General features: G+C 35.0%; 2 protein-coding genes across 6 annotated transcripts in view; one reads left to right on the top strand and one right to left on the bottom strand.

Moving 5' to 3' along the window:
* Window positions 1-44: 44 nt before the first annotated feature.
* cc2d1b (coiled-coil and C2 domain containing 1B) lies at window positions 45-20,614 on the top strand. 3 transcript variants are annotated; one of them, XM_029452934.1, is made up of 26 exons: window positions 45-193; window positions 478-605; window positions 688-832; window positions 1,899-2,002; window positions 3,697-3,801; window positions 4,149-4,289; window positions 5,337-5,667; window positions 5,875-5,993; window positions 6,518-6,596; window positions 8,030-8,110; window positions 8,633-8,778; window positions 8,945-9,017; window positions 9,193-9,332; window positions 9,411-9,534; window positions 9,764-9,936; window positions 10,512-10,637; window positions 11,166-11,224; window positions 11,500-11,616; window positions 11,827-11,900; window positions 17,484-17,542; window positions 17,642-17,693; window positions 17,897-17,996; window positions 18,360-18,450; window positions 18,525-18,647; window positions 18,753-18,802; window positions 18,940-20,614. In XM_029452934.1, exons 2-25 carry the CDS (start codon window positions 543-545, stop codon window positions 18,762-18,764), a joined length of 2,637 nt encoding a protein of 878 aa, XP_029308794.1. In that variant the 5' UTR covers window positions 45-193; window positions 478-542; the 3' UTR covers window positions 18,765-18,802; window positions 18,940-20,614. The 3 variants fall into 3 exon arrangements, with proteins under 3 accessions (XP_029308794.1, XP_029308793.1, XP_029308792.1); XM_029452933.1 differs by having other exon boundaries at window positions 4,146-4,289; window positions 8,636-8,778; XM_029452932.1 differs by having other exon boundaries at window positions 4,146-4,289.
* Window positions 20,615-22,661: 2,047 nt separating this feature from the next.
* The window catches only part of zfyve9a (zinc finger, FYVE domain containing 9a), a 25,647-nt gene continuing 24,342 nt past the window's right edge, over window positions 22,662-23,966 (bottom strand). For all 3 annotated transcript variants that reach the window (XM_029452929.1, XM_029452931.1, XM_029452930.1), the window contains one exon: window positions 22,662-23,756. In XM_029452929.1, coding sequence (XP_029308789.1) covers window positions 23,595-23,756 — 162 coding nt within the window. In that variant the 3' untranslated portion in view covers window positions 22,662-23,594. The remainder of the gene's footprint in view (window positions 23,757-23,966) is intronic.

The following is a 23,966-nucleotide window of genomic DNA, read 5'->3' as shown; positions in this document are numbered from 1 at the left end:
TCACACGAAGTCTTTTGTGAATGGGGGTCACTCAGGGTTGCCTGACAGACATAGCGGAGGGCCCTACCTTTATATATAACATTGGACGCTCCCTCGCTTTGCGCATGCGTACTCAAACATACCATTACCATGTCAAACCCAAGAAATGAAACTGTTCCTCTGAAAACTAACTGATGAAGTGCTGAACGAGCAGGTAAAGACCCTCACGCTTTTAGAGCTGGATACAACTCTCATACATGTTTGCTAACAGGGACACTAATAGTCGCCGTCTTTCTCAGAAACACACTTTTAGAGTTAGAGGAGACAAACACGGTTAGCTAACAGCTAGCCGTTTGGCTAGCAGACGTCAGTTGGGTTACCACTCACTGTCTGTTTGGGACTCACCTGACAACCGCTCACATGACTTTAACTACTGCCACCACACACATGACATCACACGACAGGAAACACATTATTTTAACGTGTTTGTGTTTGTAGTTTGGATCGCTGGAGTGACGCTTAGGGGCTTGTTAAGCAGCAACAACAACAACAACAACAACAACATGTTTGGTAAAAAGAAGAGAGCTCCGCAGCCCAGAGGCCAAGGCGCTGCTGCAGCCAAGCAGGTAACAACAACACTGATCAACCGGCAAAGATGTTTACTGTAACGTCCTGCCAAAGGGTTAAGTTCATCTTTTCTGGTTTCAGATGGGTCTGTTTGTAGACCTGGATCCTGAGGAGATGATGATGGGTATGGAGGGGAATCTGGACGACCCGGACCTGGAGGCTGAACTTGCTGCTATCACTGGAAATAAGGCTGCTGCTGGAGGAAGAGCCAAGCAGAAGGGGAAAAGTGAGTGCAATGGCTAGGAATGATAGTCCTGTTAACAACCCCTCTTAGCAGTGTGTTATGATTGGACTAATAGTTGTATGAAGTTCATATGAGCTTTTCACATGGAGGCGAATTTGTATTGCCTGATCCAAAACTGGATTTTTGAGGCCGATATTGATATTTGAGAGTTTAAAAAATCTCATAATGATAGGTCCCCTAAACTATAGAATTATGACACTCAAATCTAATCTTTAGCATTTCTTTACTTCCATTTATTGTAATTTATCGGCTGACGTATTCACCAAATCCAATAAATCTGCATGAGCTAATATCAGGACTGCAGTACATGCACTATATCGTCATCGTATGTGGACAACAGAGCATGACTAGGATGGATACAGACCTCTAAATCAATGCATACTTCTAGGATTTGTTCAGCAGCTATCAGGCTACAACTGTAGTTACGCCCACACACTGTACCTCCTCTCTGCTGGGAAGGCTTACCACAAGCTGCTGGGATTTGTTCTCATTCAACAGCTTTAGAGAGGTCGCTCACTGGTCGGGCTCACATCTCATCCCAAAGGTTTCGGATGGGGATGAGGTCAGTGCTCTGTACAGGCCAATTAATTTCTTTCATACGAGCTCGGAAACCATTTCCTTACGGACCGCTCTTTGAGCAGGGGTGCACTGTCATGTTGAAACGGGAAAGGTCCTTCCTGGAAACTGTTTTTCTATCTCCCAAAGGACTCGCAACACTGTTATCTGATCCTTTTCATTTCCATTGTCGTTATTACTCTTTGTCAGGTACAGATAAATGAACACAGTCAACACTGCAGATAACCGTATTACGTTATTTGGGAGGTACAGTTACATTTTTATTTGTACTATGCTCCTACACAAGATAGCAAGATCAGCAACTTCGATGCATCGTAATATACAATATAGTCCACACACACTCCTTCAACAACGTAAGCAAGAAATGTTTCTGCATATTTTTTATCCTGGGAAAACGGTCTGTTACTTATAGACACTATTGAGATTTACATTCTCACTACATTGGATACATGGCATCATGTTTGTGTCGTAGGCCCGCTGCCCATGGAAGACATCGCAAGAATGGCTGACGAGTGTATGAGAGATGTGGATGACGATGAAGATGACAGTAACCTGGAGGAGGATGAAGATTTATTGGTTGGTGGTGTTGTATTTTTATATCTCTGCTCTTAGATTTGAATAAAGTAGGTTATTTATCAGACCAGTGGTTTAAATACACTAGATTTAATTCAATTAGCTACACAAAGCCACTGCAGTCATCCAACAAACGACAGACGGAAGAAGATCCAAAAGAAAAGTGCTTTGCTTGTGGGCCTTTTCTCCCTCAGCCACATGGTTTAAAAGTCTTGTTGCTCTTACACGCTCACCGGGAGCCTGTAATGTGTTTTACATTTATTAAATGGTGGATACACAAGTATAGTACTTATTTGTCTGAAATAACAAAGTACCCTATGTTGTAAAAAAGTGATACAGAACTACTTTGTGCTGCAACAGTAGAAGAAGAAGATTTGTGTCAGTTCTATAACTAATCTTAATACTTTGAAGAAGTTTGCATCTTTTTAGCCTGTTTAGGGTTTTTATTTATTTAGTAGCTTTATTAGTGTAGTATTATAATAATAATAAATATATTTTTAACTGGTATTTATTGTCTAAAACTTTACGTTGTTGTAAATGCAGAAGAAGATATAAAAGCAGTAATACCACAGTGTAGAAATATTCTGTTACACGTGAAGATTCCTGCAGTCAAAACCTTAATTAAGTAAAAGTATTAGCATCAAAATATATTTAAAGTACCAAAAGTAAGTATTATGCAGAATGACCCCTTTCAGAATTATATATATATATATATATATATATATATATATATATATATATATATATATATATATATATATATATATATATATATATATAGGGTTAGCAGGGTATATATATATATTATGTATATGTATATATAATATATATATATATATAATTATATATAATATAATATATATGTATATATAATATATATATATATATATATATATATATATATAATATAATATAATATAATATAATATATTAATTAATTAATTATATGTTGTATTAGTCTGAATCTGCAAAGTAATAAACAATATTTCCTTTTGAAGTAGCTTAAGTAAAGTATAAAGTATCTGAACATTTGTTGAGTGCAGTACTTGAGCAAATGTACTTCGTTACATTCCAACATTGTGCAAATGCATGAAACCCACAAGTTTCACATAGAGTGAGAATATCCGTCCCTCTAGTACCTTCTGGTTTTCTAAACACTTGACTGTTTAATGAATTTGCCACGTCATTGCTTCATTCAAGTTTGCAGTACGAGTAATTACAATAATCCCCAGAGCAATGTAAACATGTTCGATTTATGACTGTGTGGTTGAGGAGACCAGGAAGCCAGTGCAAAGATCTGAGAACTGGAGCGCTGCTTTCCACTTTCTTGAGCTCAGTGAGGATTCTTGCCGCTGTTTTTACCTGAAAAGACAGCAAGGCAGTAGTCCGGCCTACTAAAGCAAAAAGCAGGAACATGTTTAACCTTTTTATCTTGATAAACTGTAATCTAAAGGTGATTTTGTAGCCATAAAAGATTATATTCCTACAAAGATATGGGCTAACCTACCCAGGCACAAAATGTGCAGATGAAATGAAGGCCCTGCAAATCATTAAATCAACAGCAATTTCATTTGTCAAACAACTGCACGTTTTACCAAACGGAAAACTTGTCCCACTCGCAGCTTCTGAAATCCGGCCTTGCATATGAGTAATCAAAGTTGGCTGTTGATCAGTTGCTGTATTTCCCTCCCCTTCAGGCAGAGCTACAGGAAGTGGTGGGTGAGGAGGAAGCTGAGGATGCTGTAACTGTTTCGTCCACATCTTCTGCCACTGCTGAAACCCCAGAGACCCCACCGATGCAGGTACAATACACGTTGCTCTCTGTCGGCTTTGTAATTGACACCACCAGCCACCAACGTACATGTCAAAGTTTAATCTGTTGGCTGTAACAGGAAAGGCTAGATGTATTTTTCCTTGCCTTCTACTGGTTTACAAAATGAGCATTCCTGTAAACACATTGTCAAAGTTAAAATACTTTAAATTCTTTGTGTGGCATGTATTTTTCAAAAAAAGTAAATAAAGATGTAGATATAGATATGTATTATTAATCTGTAACAAATACTTTCTAGTTCTGAGTCATTTCTTGACCTACAGCGTAGTTACCAGCTGATGTTGACAGTACCTGCCTGTTGTTTTGGTGACGCAGCAGGAAGTAAAGGTCTCCTCAGCTGCTCCCGGCAGCCTCCAACACACCCTGGAGGAAAGAGTTGTCATGTACAAGACGGCTTTACAAAACGCCAAAACTGCAGGGGAGACCTCCAAAGCCAGGAGATACGATCGAGGTCTAAAGGTGAGTACACTACTGCCCGATGACGAGATGTACGCTCAAGGTGCAGCTTTACAGCAACGTTTTTATTATGAGTTATTATCTTTCAGTGTTCAAATATGGGATGGGTTACCATGGGATTCTGTCACGACACATGTTGCACAGATTTCTCTTTAGGAAGTTGTAACTAGTGACTCTATTATTGTGAATAAATCATTTACCAATGCTTTTATAGATCAGTTATAATCCATTAACATGTGTAAAATATTTATTTTTATCCTTTTCTATTTGGTAGTAAGGTTATAAATGTGTATGATCCTTACATACATACTCATGGCTCTCTCACGCTTTAATAACACATCAAATATGCAATTATTAATGGTTGATGAGTTATTAATAAAGGTTTTTAAATACCAGTGATCAAGTCTGCAGTTATAGATATTAATAAGTTCTGATCCCTGATTAAAGAGATGTTTCACAACCCAAAGGTTGTTCTCATTAATGGCTTCTAGTAAATGATGCACATTAATAAAGCCATTAATTACAGCTCAAACGATACCTCGTGAGACAGTGAGATGTGTTGTTTAACAATAAAAACACTTACAGAATCAGCGAATGTCAGCGAAGTCACACCCTCTAATACGATAAGCAACAATCTTTATTGTCTGAGAACCACTATTCATTTTCCAAACTTATTTCTTTATTATTATTATTATTATTATTATTATTATTATTATTATTATTATTATTATTATTAAGAAGCCAAATAAAAGCAGTTTTTCAGCTGAAAATAATTCCTCAATGAAGGCCTCCTCTGTAAATGATGTGAGCGGCACTAAACATGCCCGACAGCCACAGAGTTGCAGAATGAAGCCGTTAAAGGAAGACATTGTGCTGTTTGTCATCCTTTTTAAATCCGTTCTCAAAACCCATGATTTAAGATGTTTAATCGTTTTCTTGTTAGATGTGTTTGTAATTTGTGAATGAAACTACTGGACTGCGGTGATGCTTCCTCTATTATGCATAAATACTTTTCCTGTCTGATTCATTGTTTGATGTCGCTCTCTTCAGACTCTTCAGTCGATGGTAGCTGCCGTTAAAAAAGGGAGACCCGTGAACGAGGCGGAGATCCCTCCTCCTGTTTCTGCTGGAGCCCCGAGTGCCGCCTCTCATCCTGCTGTTCCCCATCGACCTGCTCCCCCTGTGCCCTCGCCTGCTGACCCCACTTCTTCAGATCAGCAGGGGGATTCGGAGGCCACGACGCCACCGCCTGCTGTACCGGAGGTCGTCTCCCCCAGCAGTGAAGAGGAGCGGTCGTCCTCCGCCATGCTGCCCACTCTGAGCACCGTCCCATCTCCAGAGGAGCACACAGAGGACCAGCCTCAGACCGGTCTGACACATGGTACGTGTGAGATGGATTATACAAAGTTACATCAGTGATAACATTTGGTATTAGACAAAGTGATCGTTCGACAATGGCACGCAACAAAAAACAGGCGATATGCTGCAGCCGACAGATCGGTAGCCCCGCCCCTCTCTGCCCGGTGCAGTGAATGTGGGCCTTTCATTGTCATAATTGTTCTGCGCTTCTGTCCTGGTGAATCCACAGCGAACGAGGCGACCAAGACTCTGCTTTTGGAGAGGCAGAAAGAATACAAGATGGCAGCTCTGAGAGCCAAGAAGGAGGGAGACGTGGAGCAAGCAAGGCTTCACCTCAAGACCGGCAAGGTGAGCGGAGAGATGCGACCACGAGTGAAGCGTTAAAAGCCAAGACGCTGTCTCCTGCGCAGGAACTTGTGTCAGCATTGTTTTGAATACATTTGAATCTTCTACAAACAGGTTTTGTCTGTTGTGTGCCAGCATTGTGTTCCGCATGTTGTTTGAATATAGTATCAAGAACTTACTCTGTTGGGGAAATGTGCTTAATAGACGCATGCAGACAACCAGTGTGATGAAATGATTCTTTTCATTCCACTCTGCTTCACTATTCTTTATGATATTAAATACAACATGTTGTCTAAGTTCATATACCAGATATCAGTCATGAGACTTCATGTCTCTTAAATATTTATATTTGAATATTTAAATTGCTAACATACAGTTTGCACTTCCTTATTTGTGCAGTCTGTTGTCTGAGCCTGTCGCTGCATATTATGAAAGTATGTTAAACATGCCGACAATGTGGAAGTAGACAAAGACGATCATTATGTTTGACCGAGTTTGGGTTTGTGGTGGGGTTTTTCTTGGTGCAGAGGTTCGATGCGGTGATTGAGGCGCTGGAGAAAGGACAAGCGATCGACCTGAGCGGCCTTCCTGCGTCTCCAGGACAGGGTGAGGAACAGTAGCATAAAGGGAAATAAGTTTACACACAACCAAGCAAACCTCATTTATACAGCTCCTTTTAAAAAACAGAAGTTTCAAGGTGATGTACAGGAAGAACATTTGGGAGAAAGGGAAAATTATATATATACACATATAATTTTCAATTGATATAATAACTTCAAATGAGATCATATGAACATTTAGAAAAGGGACATACAATACAGTTTTTACTCAACATCCAACAATCCAACACTAACAATTCTTTACATAACATTTTTCCCTCATCACACTTTTTTTTAAACTAATTTAACTTTTTTCTCAAGATATTCTCCTCACATCCTCAATGCTCTCCACACGATGGGCAGAATGTGACTGTGGGCTTTCTGCAGATGTAATTCTTGCACTTCACACAAGAGGTTCTTGTTGTACTGAATGGAACAAGGCGCTCGTCTACAGTAACACGTGACCCATTTATCCCAGACGTCTCTGATCGCAGCTGGTTTGTCTCTTTCACGTCGACCAGCTCTGGTGTCACGGTTGTCAAATCGGATCACCCGAGACATCAGGTGAAATGACTCCAGAGACATTGTTGCTCCAAAGATTGGCCTTCCCTTCTCTTCATCCCACAGACTGGCAGCTGCTTCTCCTCTTGACTTGTACACTCCGGCTAATACCAGGATTACAATGTCTGCATGCAATCTGATCCAGTGGCTTCCATGTCTCTTGACATACTCCCCTCTGAGTTGGTCATGTCCAGTACGATCCTCTCTATTGGTGGGGATATGAAGAGATCAACTCGTGTGGCAGCACATCTTGTATGGCCTGGAGTCATTTTGATGACATTGGAAGATGACAGTCTGGCTTTGGTGTGGTGATCTTTAGATGCTCATGTCACTTCTGTTGAGGATCGCTGCATTCCTTGGTTTTCATCTGATGGAGAGACTACAGCAGGATCGTCCTCTGAATCATCTTCATCGTAGAAAAATTCATAATCCGGATCGTCAATAGTATTGTCCTCGGTCTCTGAAACCTCTTCCTCACTATCACAGTCCAGAATCTGTGATGAAGCTTCTTCAGTTGTAAATCTTTTGGAGCTCATTTTTTATTGTGTGTCTCAGAGAGATGACATTACAACACTGACAAGGACAAGTGTGAGAAAGATAACTCGTCCTCCACACACACACACACACACACACACACACACACACACACACACACACACACACACACACACACACACACACACACACACACACACACACTGGGTCTGAGCAGCGACCTTCCACACACAGGGGTGTAAGGTCGCTGCTCAGACCCAAAGAAAACGTGTGTGTGTGTGTGTGTGTGTGTGTGTGTGTTCTCTAAATAAGTAGAATATTGTAAACAGAAACCTGCAGTTTGTGCTTCTGTATGTTTTATCTTGTGTTGTTGTGTTTGAGCAGCAGGAGGAAGCTCCGCTCCAGTGAAGGAATCTTCCTCCGGGCAAAACATAGAAGTCAGCCAACTGGTTACAGCAGTTCCAGGTAGAAATAACTTCAACATTTACTAACTGTGTGTGTTAGTGTGTGTGTTTTTTAAACCAGGTGTGCAGTGCTGTGTCCAATTCTCCAGTATGTCTCATCAAGCAGCTTGATGTTTAACACATGTGGAGAAAACACACTGCTTGTGTTGTGCACAGCACAGTTTGCCCGCAACGATACATTCACATGTTCACACTTGGCTGATGATGATCTTTTGACAGGCCGCCATGAGTTAGCAAGCTAATGTTAGCAAGCTAATGTTAGCATGCTAATGTTAGCAAGCTAATGTTAGCAAGCTAATGTTAGCATGCTAATGTTAGCAAGCTAATGTTAGCATGCTAATGTTGGCATGCTAATGTTAGCATGCTAAACTAAGTGAATGCTAAACATCGGCATGTTATTATTGTCACTGTGAGCATGTTAGCATATAGCTTAAAGCTCTGATGACTTCAGCTTTGAGGTGAAAATCCCAAAACAAACAAAGGCACATATTGAGAAACTCTTTGTAAACATTGTTGCCCTCAGCAGCTGCCCCCCCATCCGCCTCTGCAGCGCCCAAAGACGTGCTGGAGGCTCTCGAGCAGCGACGAGCCAAGTATGTGGAGGCGTCCAATCAGGCCAAAGCCGGCGGAGACGACCGCAAGGCCCGAATGCACGAGCGTATAGCCAAGGTACGAGGAGAGACTCTGCTACTGCTCCCTGTATCTACCTTCGACAGAACTCTTCTGCTGAAACTGATTAACAACAATAATGCTCTATTCCTAAATAAGGAACTAGACTTGTAGCACAACAACAAATCTTTTCTCCTTTTTTAATATATTTAACCTCTGTCTTCAGCAATACCAGAGTGCCATCCGAGCTCACAAAGCAGGAAAAGCGGTGAACTTTGAGGAGCTGCCGGTTCCACCTGGTAAGATTCTTTTTGTCGTTCATGTTTTGGAGTCGACAATTTCCAAGTTATGTTCATCTTCCAAAAATCAAACCAGTGAGCCACAAGTTGTATTTTTTTGTACTTGACCAAAAGAGTAAATGTAATGTTTAAGAACTGTAATGCCAGAATGACACGTGAGCTTTTTATCTCTCAGGGTTTCCTCCCATCCCGGGCCAGAAGCCGACCGGACCGGAGCAGGGATTCATAGCTGCGCTGGAGGCGGCAGATAAGCTCGCCTCCGCTGATGCGACTGAAATAGCAGATGAAGAAGAAGATGAGGACAAGGAAGACGAAGTGGGTTATCAGTGGCACATTATCATTTCTTTAATTACTTGTGGACTGTTATTACAGTGTTTTGTGTTTTGGTTGCAGTCTAAGCTTCCCGAAGAGCCAAAGAAGCCCACGTTAGAAGTCCCCGCCGCAGGACAAGAGCGGAAAAGGACTCCGTCAGCTTCACCCGACGGGACAGCCACCGGGGAAGGGCTCTCACTAACAGGTCAGTAAGTCAGACAAAACATGTAAAGTGGAATCGGTAGATTAATCGATTTATGAAATAATCCTTGTACTAATAATGTAACAGACAACAACAGGTCCTTCCACGTTCAGCATCGCTGCAAATGACCTTATTTGCATTGCTCTGCCATAACTGTTCACATGAAGCCTCTCTGCAGAGAGAAACCAGATGTTTACTATCGGTTTACTTTCTGTCTCTCTTCGTCCTCCAGCGGGTCAGCAGCTGGAGTTCCTGGAGGGCAGGAAGAAGCAGTACATGAAGGCGGCTCTGCAGGCGAAGCAGAAGAACGACATGGAGCAGGCCAAGATCTTACTCCGCACCGCCAAGGGCTTCGACCCCCTGATCGAGGCGGCGCGCAGCGGCAGGACTGTGGACATCAGCACGGTGAGATTTACTCTGAATCCTTTGCATGACTCACCGTCTTCAGTCGGAGGGAACTGAAGCCGGTTTCAGAACCCAACAAGAAACAATTTCAGTGTCTTGCTGAATCCTGATTATTGATCTTTGATCTCTCCCTCGCTGCAACAACACTGAGCTTTATGCAAATGCATGCATGATGATGTCACCAATATGCTAATTAATACATGACTTTTGGAGCGAATGGTAACTTTCATGCAGCGTGTCCTGGCAACACTGCACTTTGTTTTTCACGTCTATTGCTATTTTAAGTCGGGTTAAAACAAAACATGCATTTGGATTCTTTTATTTATCAGTATTTGAAAGCAATTCTGACTCAGAAAACACTTTTTGAATTATCCAAAGGTGCATTTTTAAACATCACTGTCACTTGTATCACTTAATCTGGATACTTTGGTACACTTATAACCAATCGAGACCGTGGTGGAGATGAGGGGTATTATCAGCGCTCCTGTTCCTCACAATACAAACAGCATTTCATGTCTGAGGTGAACACACGAGTCCCACTGTGGCCGACCCTCTCTGTGCTGCTGCACCTGCAGGTGCCGTCGCCCCCTGGTGACGAAGACGACGACTTCATCCTGGTTCATCACAGCGACGTGCAGATCTCAGAGAAAGCAGAGCAGCTTTACACTCAACTGGCCAAGATCCTCAAAGAGCAGCACGAGGTACAACTACAGATCCACGATTACTAATCAAGATGATCTTTTTCATCTAGCAATAACTGGAAACAGAATAGAAACAAGACTTCTTTAAATGAGCGATGTGGATATGAGGGTTTAAAAATAACATCAGAACTCTTTACAAATGAGATTAGATTTTATATTGATACATGTTCATATATTTAGTAATATCTTCAGTAGACTTATTCATGTTTAGGACTCCTATCGTCCAGAAGACACTTTATTCTCTCCAGGATCCAACATGTTGAGTTCTCTGATATTTAGTTCATATACTTTGTGTGTATATATATGTGTATATATATATGTATATATATATATATATGTATGTATGTATGTATGTATATATATATATTTATATTTATATTTATTTATACATATACATATACATATACATATATATATATATATATATACCAAAAGAAAGTATGTATTTCTTTTCCAAGTTGCTGTGAAGAAAGTTCCCATGAGACCTCTATGATTTATTCTTCTTCTTTTTTTATTTATTTATTTTAGAAATGTATGACTCACTCCAAGCAGTTCACACACCTGGGGAACGTCACCGAAACTACAAAGTAAGTTTCCTGTGTCACAGGTTTACACACAAACTCAGTTATAATGCTGGACTGCAACTGACAACTATTTTCATCAGCAATAAATCTATCTGGATTAAACAGATTATTAATTTTATGTTACCAGAGAATAGGAAAGAAATAGTGCAACTGGAGCTTAAAACCCAATAAAATAAACTATTTCAGTGCTGCACAATCCATCAAGTTAAAGCTAATGCAACGGCAGTTCAAGCTAATGTAGGCTTCTAAAACTGTGTGTGTGTGTCTCTGTTTTCCAGGTTTGAGAAGATGGCGGAGAGTTGTAAGAAGAGTCTGGAGGTCCTGAAGTTGGCTCAGTCGAGAGGTCTGCCTCCTCCTAAACATCACTTTGAGGAGAGATCGTTTCACACGGTCAGGTGGGCACTTTTCCTTTTATTTATTTTTTAGATTATACAGTAAACGTGAGCAGCCTCAGATCACTTTGGCTGCTCTTGATCTACCGTATTTCAAACTAATCTGCTGTCAAAGAATGTGTTGTTTTGTACACTCACTAAAGAGCAGGGTTTTTTGTATTTCAAATAGATGCCAAGCTTTTACTTACGTTTTGTCTTTCTTCTTTCTTTCAGAATATTTCCAGACCTGAGCAGCACTGACATGGTTGTTGTCATCGTCAAAGGGATGAATCTTCCAGCTCCTAGTGGTAAAAACAAAGATCTTCACCCTTCAGTCATTATATACAGTATTATATACAGTATTATATACAGTATTATATACAGTATTATATATAGTATTAAATACAGTATTATATATAGTATTATATACAGTATTATATATAGTATTATATACAGTATTATATACAGTATTATATATAGTATTATATACAGTATTATATACAGTATTATATACAGTATTATATATAGTATTAAATACAGTATTATATACAGTATTATATACAGTATTATATATAGTATTATATAGAGTATTATATACAGTATTATATACAGTATTATATATAGTATTATATACAATATTATATACAGTATTATATACAGTATTATATATAGTATTATATACAGTATTATATACAGTATTATATATAGTATTATATACAGTATTATATACAGTATTATATATAGTATTATATACAGTATTATATACAGTATTATATATAGTATTATATACAGTATTATATATAGTATTATATATAGTATTATATACAGTTTTTATATAGTATTATATACAGTATTATATATAGTATTATATACAGTATTATATATAGTATTATATACAGTATTATATATATATATATATATAGTATTATATACAGTATATATAGTATTATATACAGTATTATATATAGTATTATATATAGTATTATATACAGTATTATATATAGTATTATATACAGTATTATATATTATATAGTATTATATACAGTATATATAGTTATATATAGTTATATGATAGTAAAGTATATAATATACAGTAATTATATATAGTATTATATATAGTATTATATACAGTATTATATATAGTATTATATATAGTATTATATACAGTATTATATATAGTATTATATACAGTATTATATACAGTATTATATATAGTATTATATACAGTATTATATATAGTATTATATACAGTATTATATACAGTATTATATACAGTATTATATACAGTATTATATATAGTATTATATACAGTATTATATACAGTATTATATATAGTATTATATATAGTATTATATATAGTATTATATATAGTATTATATATAGTATTATATACAGTATTATATACAGTATTATATACAGTATTATATACAGTATTATATATAGTATATACAGTATTATATACAGTATTATATACAGTATTATATATAGTATTATATACAGTATTATATATAGTATATACAGTATTATATACAGTATTATATACAGTATTATATACAGTATTATATATAGTATTATATACAGTATTATATATAGTATTATATATAGTATTATATACAGTATTATATACAGTATTATATACAGTATTATATATAGTATTATATACAGTATTATATATAGTATTATATACAGTATTATATACAGTATTATATATAGTATTATATACAGTATTATATATAGTATTATATATAGTATTATATACAGTATTATATATAGTATTATATACAGTATACGTATTATATAGTATTATATACAGTATTATATACAGTATTATATATAGTATTATATACAGTATTATATACTAGTATTATATACTAGTATTATATACAGTTATGTATATATTTTAGTATTATATACAGTATTATATACCGTCTTATATATATCGTATTATATACAGTATTATCTACTAAGTTATTAATACTAGTATTATTATACAGTATTATATATAGTATTATCTACAGTATTATATATAGTATTACTATACTAGTATTATTATACGTATATACAGTATTATATACAGTATTATATATAGTATTATATACAGTATTTATACAGTATTATATACAGTATTATATATAGTATTATATACAGTATTATAATAGTATATATAAGTATTATATACAGTATTATATATCAGTATTATATATAGTATTATATACAGTATTATATACGTATTATATATAGTATTATATACAGTATTATATACAGTATTATATATAGTATTATATACAGTATTATATATAGTATTATATACTAGTATTATATACAGTATTATATATAGTATTATATACGTATTATATACTAGTATTATATAAGTATTATATACAGTATTATATATAGTATTATATACGTATTATATATATATAGTATTATATACAGATTACAGTATTATATACAGTATTAATATAGTATTATATACAGTATTATATACAGTATTATATATAGTATTATATACAGTATTAATATATCTAGATTATATACAGTATATATATAGTATTATATATAGTCTTATATATAGTATTATATACAGTATTATAGACAGTATTATATATCGTATTCCAATATATAGTATTATATAAGTATTATATACAGTATTATATATAGTATTATATACAGTATTATATATAGTATTATATACAGGATTATATACAGTTATATAATATACAGTATTATATACAGTATTATATATAGTTTATATACAGTATTATATACAGTATTATTATATATATTAGTATTATATATACAGTATTATATACAGTATTATATATAGTATTAATACAGTTTATATACAGTATATACAGTATTATATACAGTATTATATACAGTATTATATACAGTATTATATATAGTATTATATACAGTATTATATACAGTATTATATACAGTATATATAGTAATACAGTATATATAAGTATTATATACAGTATTTATATACTAGTATTATATACAGTATTATATACAGTATTATATACAGTATTATATATAGTATTATATACAGTATTCTATATACAGATATTATATAGTATTATATACAGTATTATATATAGTATTATATACAGTATATATATATATACAGTATTATATATAGTATTATATACAGTATTATATATCAGTATATATATATAGTATTATATACAGTATATATAGTATTATATACAGTATTATATATAGTATTATATATAGTATTATATATAGTATTATATACAGTATTATATATAGTATTATATACAGTATTATATATATATAGTATTATATACAGTATATATAGCTATATATAGTATTATATATAGTATTATATACAGTATTATATATAGTATTATATATAGTATTATATACAGTATTATATATAGTATTATATACAGTATTATATACAGTATTATATATAGTATTATATACAGTATTATATACTAGTATTATATAAGTATTATATACAGTATTATATACAGTATTATATATAGTATTATATATAGTATTATATACAGTATTATATACAGTATTATATATAGTATTATATACAGTATTATATATAGTATTATATATAGTATTATATATAGTATTATATAACAGTATTATATACAGTATTATATACAGTATTATATATAGATATACAGTATTATATACAGTATTATATACAGTATTATATACAGTATTATATATAGTATTATATACAGTATTATATACAGTATTATATATAGTATATATACAGTATTATATACAGTATATATAGTTATCAGTATTATATACAGTATTATATACAGTATTATATACAGTATTATATACAGTATTATATATAGTATATATACAGTATTATATACAGTATTATATATAGTATTATATACAGTATTATATACAGTATTATAAGTATATAAGTATTATATACAGTATTATATATAGTATATATACAGTATTATATACAGTATTATATATAGTATTATATACAGTATTATATATAGTATTATATACAGTATTATATACAGTATTATATATAGTATTATACAGTATTATATATACCGTATTATATATAGTATTTAATACAGTTATATACAGTATTATATATAGTATTATATACAGTATTATATACAGTATTATATATAGTATTATATACAGTATTATATACAGTATTATATATAGTATTATATACAGTATTATATATAGTATTATATACAGTATTATATACAGTATTATATATAGTATTATATATAGTATTATATACAGTATTATATATAGTATTATCTACAGTATTATATACAGTATTATATATAGTATTATATACAGTATTATATACAGTATTATATATAGTATATATACAGTATTATATACAGTATTATATACAGTATTATATATAGTATTATATACAGTATTATATACAGTATTATATACAGTATTATATACAGTATTATATATATAGTATATATACAGTATTATATACAGTATTATATATAGTATTATATACAGTATTATATACAGTATTATATACAGTATTATATACTAGTATTATATACAGTATTATATACAGTATTATATATAGTATTATATACAGTATTATATACAGTATTATATACAGTATTATATAAGTATTATATATAGTATTATATACAGTATTATATACAGTATTATATATAGTATTATATACAGTATTATATACAGTATATATATAGTATTATATACAGTATTATATACAGTATTATATATAGTATATATACAGTATTATATACAGTATTATATACAGTATTATATATAGTATTATATACAGTATTATATACAGTATATATAGTATTATATACAGTATTATATACAGATTATATACGTATTATATAGTATTATATACAGTATTATATACAGTATTATATAGTATTATATACAGTATTATATACAGTATTATATACAGTATTATATATAGTATTATATACAGTATTATATATAGTATTATATACAGTATTATATATAGTATTATATACAGTATTATATATAGTATTATATATAGTATTATATACAGTATTATATACAGTATTATATATAGTATTATATACAGTATTATATACAGTATTATATATAGTATTATATACAGTATTATATATAGTATTATATACAGTATTATATATAGTATTATATACAGTATTATATATAGTATTATATACAGTATTATATACAGTATTATATACAGTATTATATATAGTATTATATACAGTATTATATACAGTATTATATATAGTATTATATACAGTATTATATATAGTATTATATACAGTATTATATACAGTATTATATACAGTATTATATATAGTATATATACAGTATTATATACAGTATTATATATAGTATTATATACAGTATTATATACAGTATTATATATAGTATTATATACAGTATTATATACAGTATTATATATAGTATTATATACAGTATTATATACAGTATTATATATAGTATTATATACAGTATTATATACAGTATTATATATAGTATTATATACAGTATTATATACAGTATTATATATAGTATTATATACAGTATTATATACAGTATTATATATAGTATTATATACAGTATTATATACAGTATTATATATAGTATATATACAGTATTATATAGTATATACAGTATTATATATAGTATTATATACAGTATTATTTATAGTATTATATACAGTATTATATATAGTGGGTCCACATGGTTTCTGCTACTGCTGGAAGAAATAAATTTATGTTTTCTTGCTTTGCTTAAAATCTTCCAATAGATCTACAATTATCTTAAAGTGTTCAAACCTTTTAGCTTTACGTCATTAAGCAAAAACAAAAATAATGAAATGCACTGACTCTGTGTTCCTCCTTCAGGAATCCAAACTAACGATCTGGACGCCTACGTCAGGTTCGACTTCCCCTACCCCAGCACGGTGAGAGACGGGTTTTACTTTTCACTGAGGCGACTTAAAGCGGCGACTTTTCTCCTTTTAGTTTTTTGAAGTGTTTGGTTTGTGTTTTGTTTCCACCAGGAGCAGCCGCAGAAACACAAAACAGCCGTAATCAAGAACACGAACTCGCCAGGTGAGACATGAACGACGTCGCTGTAGATTTGCGTTTGTTGTATATTTGTATCAACATCAAAATAGTTGTTTTGGAACGAATGAATTAAGAATTTGAGGTAGAAAAATGCAAAAGGAATTCTATTTATGGTTTAAGTGTGAAATACTTGATATGTGAAGTGTCAGAAGGCTGCATCTCTTCATCTGTGATCCCTTTCAAAGCAGAATATAACCAGAGCTTCACCCTGTCAATCAACCGCAACCACCGCAGCTTCAGGAGGGTGGTGACGTCTAAAGGCCTCAAACTGGAGCTGCTGCACAAAGGGTGAGTCACACACAGCTGCTCCCGAGCGCAGCAGCAGGTCGGGAGCCGTGAACGTGACGTTTTCTTTTTAGGAATTGGTGACGCTGAGAGAACGTTAACATCCAATAACATCAAGGCAACTGAATATGAACGCACAATATTACCGAGTTAATAAAGTCATGATTATCACTAAATCAATACGTTTTTAATTTTGCTCAAAATTGTTTACAAAAGATATTTCAGCTCATCCCTGTTAATGGGAAATTATTTAATTAGTTTTATTTTAGTTTTATTACCTAACAAGTGCATTCATGTCAGAGCAGCTAAAGAACAAGCTGTGTTGTTCAGTGTAGTCGTGTTGAGACTCTGCGTGTCGTCTCTCAGCGGCTTCCTGCGGAGCGACAAGCCGATCGGGACGGCCCTGTTAAAGCTGGAGAAACTGGAGTCGCAGAGTGAAATCAGGGAGATCGTAGAGGTGAGTTGGATCGAAAACAAAGATGATCGAGAGAGACTAATGGGTTTGTTATCTAAGATGGTGTCTCGTGTCAGGTGATGGACGGTCGTAAGGCCACAGGAGGTCGTGTTGAAGTGAAGATCCGACTGCGGGAGCCTCTGAGCGGACAGGACATGCAGACGAGCACCGAGCGCTGGCTGGTTATCGACCAGTCACAGGTAGCATTAAATATAAAGCGTTAGTATTTTTGGCAGCATTGTTTGAAAAGACAAACTTGAGAATGTGTAAAAACGTCTGATGTTGTTTTGTTTTTTATCTCCAAGGTTCTGATTTAGATGCTGCTGCACGTTTGAAGATGACTCGCACGATTAAGGTAATTCCTTTTCATGAAAATGAAATGTTTCACACGGGAAATAGACAAGTGAACTGCTTCTTTCATGTGGAGGCGTTCAAGGATGCGTTTGAGTGCATTTGATTCCCCCGACTGATAACAACTTCTCTGTGTTGCAGATTAAATTGACTCAATCAGGAGTTTGGGATGTGACTGAGGACGGTGTGTCGCTCAGAGACGACTCAGACCTACACTCGTCTTTGACTTGTTAAAAACCATTTGCACATTTGCAAGACGCAAGAGTTTCCTTTTCACACTGCAGTCCCCCCAGGAGGACACGGGGAGCTGGTGTACTGTAGGTCAGCTGGTCTGCGGATGTAAACTCGTGATGCATCAGTGCGGACAACAACGTCCTTAGATCTAGCAACAGTTTCCCAAAACAAGTCTCCTCGTGTCTCCTGGACACTGCTGAGGGGCTCAGTGTCGAGCTAACCTGATCCTGCTGCCCGACATGACTTTAGTTAATATAATATAATATATATATATATAGAATGTGTACATATTCCTCATATTATTACAGCTCTGGTATCTAGAACTGCATCTATGCACTAATGCCAAAGTAATCACTGTTGCTGAAAGATCCTGCATATTTGAATTCACCCTTTAGCTGCCAAACCTGTTACGATGACACGAGAGTTTGTATGAGGTTCTTACCGACACGGAAGGGAAGCAATGTTCTGCTGTGGACGGGGGCAGGAGCCATATAAAAAAATATTATATTTAAGTGTACGCTATATTTAGAATATTTTCTCCACTTCACCGTCAGACCTTCCCGACCCGGAGCTGAATAATTACCTCATGCAACCCCTCTTCAAAATCAAATCCAAACAATCCCTTTAACGTGTGACGGGACTGCTTTCATTGTTTTTTTCCGCACGCATCTGGTTTTCGGCAACTCTCGTAGATGTTAAAGGAGTAAGCCAAGAAATAATACAATACAAAGGTACAGTTCATTTCATTCTTTGACGACCACACTCCCTCTCTGATCTGTGGCTTTAGGTGCGTTACGTTTATATTTCTCTTGTTTACACTTAATAGCATAAAACTGACCTTTCATTGTCATCTTAAGGCAGACATCTGTTATTACACACGTTTAATGAATAGTTTGACATGTTGGTGGAAACGTTTATTTGCTTCCTTGCAGAGTCGGATGTTTAATAACGTTATAATCTGATCATCGAGCTCAAGTCTGAAAAGCAAAAAGGTGGCACGGCTCCATCAGCGGCTTCATTGTTTTAAAGGGACAGTTCACTCAAATTACAGGAAGGGTTTCGATCTCCTCACTTACCCGTTGGCTGTAATAACACCTGAAACGATGCTGAGATTGAATGTTGCGTTTTGACTTTGGAAATTGCAATTCAGAAACTTTTAAGTCCCGTGAGAAAATAAAAGTATATTTGAATATCAAGCTGTTAAATTGACCTTTGATGATGATTGTTTCTGTTACGTCTTTTTGCAATAATTTGAGTGAACTGATCTTTGAAAGTAATGCTCCACAAGAAGCCATAACAAACAGATTTACCTCAACTGTTACCGTGGTTACAACATTTCTGTTTCTCCTTCAAAAAGGAAAACCTCGTGAATCAATGCAACGTTAAGTTCATTACAAACATTGGCCCAAATATTTAAAACATACTTGTTTATAAAGATCGATGATGTCATGTTTATATTTAGAAAAATAATCTGCAATAATAAACTCTAAAGCAGAATCGAGGCTATATTTTGTTTTAAATTGTTTGAATTTGCCTTTCCTGCTTCAAAATGTACCAATTAAAGAATCTTGTTTTAATTTTGCACTGAGTATTATTATTATATAGCTTTCCTTCAGTTGAAGGACTGATGAACCTGAACAGAAGGCACAAACTAAAACACATTTCACTTTTCTATAAGGTTTTTATTTTACATATACTACAGTTTTTTGATAAAGACCACTTAACATTTGTAGTGTAAAGGAAAAATAAGATGCACAGGGTTTTTGGCTTTTCAAACATCTGACTGTTTATTAAAAAAGGAAATTATCTTAACAAAAGCCAGTCAATGAATGAGTGGATTCTTTGTTTCATCCACTCACGAGAAGATAGAACTGTTGATTTGCTCCGTTTGCATGCAGTGTTATTAGTTTGGAGAGTAACATCTTACAACTGAATACAAAACAAAAGGAAAATGCTACTTCAGTCAAACAAATTGCACCTTTTTTTTCTTTTGGAGTTAGGACATATTGCACACGTCAGATAATGCCAAAATAAAACGTAACAGGAAGTCAGAACAATGAATCGTCACGTCGTCTCTTCATTAACGCTAATTCATAAAAACGGAACTGATGAACGTCACACGGTGAAGACACAGTGATTGAGATACACCAACTCTGGTACGATCACAGTAATAAACCCAGAACCGGTGACCTTTTGACCTCATTCAGTCTTTACTGAACATTTTAAATCGGCTTCACTAACATTACTTTGCTACAGTAGCTCCTAAAATACTTCAAATTGAGTAATGAACGAACACAGAACAGCTACGGGTCTAAATCAGAAGCGTCGGCTCGTCTGCAGATTTCCATGTGATTGTCTGATTCTCACGTGTGACGACGACGAGATTGTTTTTTCTTCAACGAAACCTCTCGTTCTGTATTAAACACTCGTTTGTGTAGCCCCTTCTGGTTTTATATTAGCATGATTAACGATGGGAGAAGTTGCCATAATGCAGAATGATTAACTGTACAGAGCATTTGTTGACATGACACGGTGGTTTTTGGTGATTAGTCTAGCCAGAAAACAAAAACACACATTTTGCAGATTTGAACAGAAACTGGAGGAATACATTCTTTAATTTTTTTTTTTTTCCCAGGTCCACGTTGCTGCAGGAGAGCACAGTCCAGAGCAGAAAGAGCGGCGATCTGTTCAGACGCACTAAAACAGTTGAAGCCTCTTTGAATCTGCAGGGTTCCTACACAGGTCTGAAACGTTTAGAAAAGTCTGGAGCGGGATGTTCATGATTTCAGGGCGTTGGAGGGATGATAAGTTGCAGGAAATGTGAGATGAAATACATTCAGCTTCAGGTCCGATTCAAACTCTCGTTTCTGCAGGAACCCCGGATCTTTACAAACACTTCACTTTTCTTTTCTGCCGTAGGAAAAAGCCAACACGTCTTCCAGGACACGACGGCAACCCAGACGCTCGCTTTACTCTCCTGTTAATGGCTTAGAATCCAGTGCACTGCTTCTGCAATTTAATACAGTTCATATACATATATACCGTATATATACACATATATATATATATATATATATATATATATACACCATATATGTAACTTTACATCTTCAACAGTTATTCTCTTTGAAATAACTCGAGTGGCTTTTCCAACCACTGCAGGACAAACAACACGCACTGATGACTTGATGACATTTGAAAACTGATTTCCGTCTTCAGCTTTATGTATCAATAAAGCATTGAACCCTCTTCCCCCCCCCCCTTTACATCAGCCGTCTACTGTGGGACCAAAGGGGTTTTTGTCATCTTATTTCACAGAGCGTCACTTTAGTAATACCGTCTTTATCTCTGGAGGCTACAGATGCAGAGTTAGAATGAAGTTGTTACGCCTACAAAAATATGTACAACAGGGAAATGGATTTATCCACGAAGTAAAGCATCTGGTGATCGATGAGTAAAGCTTAAAGGAGGTGAAGCTAAATGTTTTTGTTTTTTTTCCTCGCTTAAATCGCTGCTGCAGGCACTGAGCACCACGGTGCAAAAAAATAAAAATCACCCCACACACACACACACACACACACACACACACACACACACACACACACACACACACACACACACACACACACACACACACACACACACACACACACACACACACACACACACACACACACACTCCTCGTCTGATAATTTGTAGATTTCCCTTTTTGTTGTTTTTAAAAGGTAACTTCTAAAGGAATAGTCTGGACTTTTTCAGCGGTGGATTCGAGTCTCCCTTGTTTAAAAGCATCCGTGCTACACAGAGGCCGGAGGTCAGATGTTCAGGAGCCCCCCCCCGGCTGCCACAGTGACACTGGAGTGACGGTGAGCTACATACAAAACCTCTGAAAAGTATTCACCCGCCCTGGAAATCGTTTTAAAACTTTGAATCAAAGTGTCTCTCCTCTCGACTGTCAGAGGATCTGGAGCCTCAAAGTCTACTTTTAAGTGTTTTACATAACTATTATATTTTTCAAATTCTAGTTTTTATTTTATTTTATTTTTTTATATGTAAAGTATAAATAAAGAATGAATTCATACGATAGTTGAGATCAGTAGTGCTGGTAGTTTTCTGTTAATCGATGTATAAAAAAGCCACATCATGAAATAAACGATACGAACTTTCCAGGAGGGTCAATACTTTTTATAGGCACTGACACCACGCTGGGGTCACGCTGGGGTCACGCTGGGGTCACGCTGGGGTCACAGGATGACCTCTGGTGTTCATTTCCTGCTCGGAGCGCCTCACTTGATCAGCAAGGATCAGCTGTACCCGTCAGGTGAGGTTCTCATGACAGATGATCCTGCTCGGAGCTTCCTCAGGCCCCGGGCGGCCTCTGGAGCAGAACACACATGACGGTTGGATGCATAGGTTTGACTTGAGGAATGCTACCTCGCCTGGCACGCCACAGTTTTCGGGCTCTTTTGAAGTGCAAACGGCTGAAGGGAGGCGATGGAGGACCGGGCCGGGAGGTGAGATGACGTCAGAAAGGAAAAGATGTTCGGAGCTCTGAAGAGTCCTAGGAGATGATCTCCAGGATGTAGAAGACGAGCTCCATGACCACCGGGCCCTCGCTCAGCTGACACGCCCCGCTGTGGATGACGGGGATCAGAGCGCTGTCGAGGTCGCTCAGGTACTGAGGCAGGAGAGGCTGGCCGTTACTTCCTGCCAGGTAACCCACCTGTAACGATGAAGAGGTTAGACTGGATCCTCGTCTCTTATCTCCCTTTTTTTTTCCTCCACTAACAAACTTAACTTTTTTTGATGATCTCTAAATAAAGTTTATTTTCTTGCTGAATGATCAGAATTGGAATAGTTGCATTTCGTGCAGATCAATTGATCAATAAATAAATGGTTCCAGCACTAAAGCACTTCCCCAATCACAGACGGG

Source organism: Cottoperca gobio, chromosome 17, assembly GCF_900634415.1.
Source record: "Cottoperca gobio chromosome 17, fCotGob3.1, whole genome shotgun sequence".
In the NCBI taxonomy this organism is placed as follows: domain Eukaryota; kingdom Metazoa; phylum Chordata; class Actinopteri; order Perciformes; family Bovichtidae; genus Cottoperca; species Cottoperca gobio.
The sequence above is the reverse complement of the archived record's forward strand: the minus strand, read 5'-3'. Positions and strand labels throughout refer to the sequence as shown.

Bases quoted from the DNA above. Each gene is read 5' to 3' on its own strand.
- cc2d1b (XM_029452932.1), top strand. From the start codon at position 543: ATGTTTGGTAAAAAGAAGAGAGCTCCGCAGCCCAGAGGCCAAGGCGCT. The intron at 4,290-5,336 runs GTGAGTACACTA...CGCTCTCTTCAG, and splicing joins GATACGATCGAGGTCTAAAG to ACTCTTCAGTCGATGGTAGC. The intron at 17,997-18,359 runs GTGAGTCACACA...GTCGTCTCTCAG, and splicing joins CTGGAGCTGCTGCACAAAGG to CGGCTTCCTGCGGAGCGACA.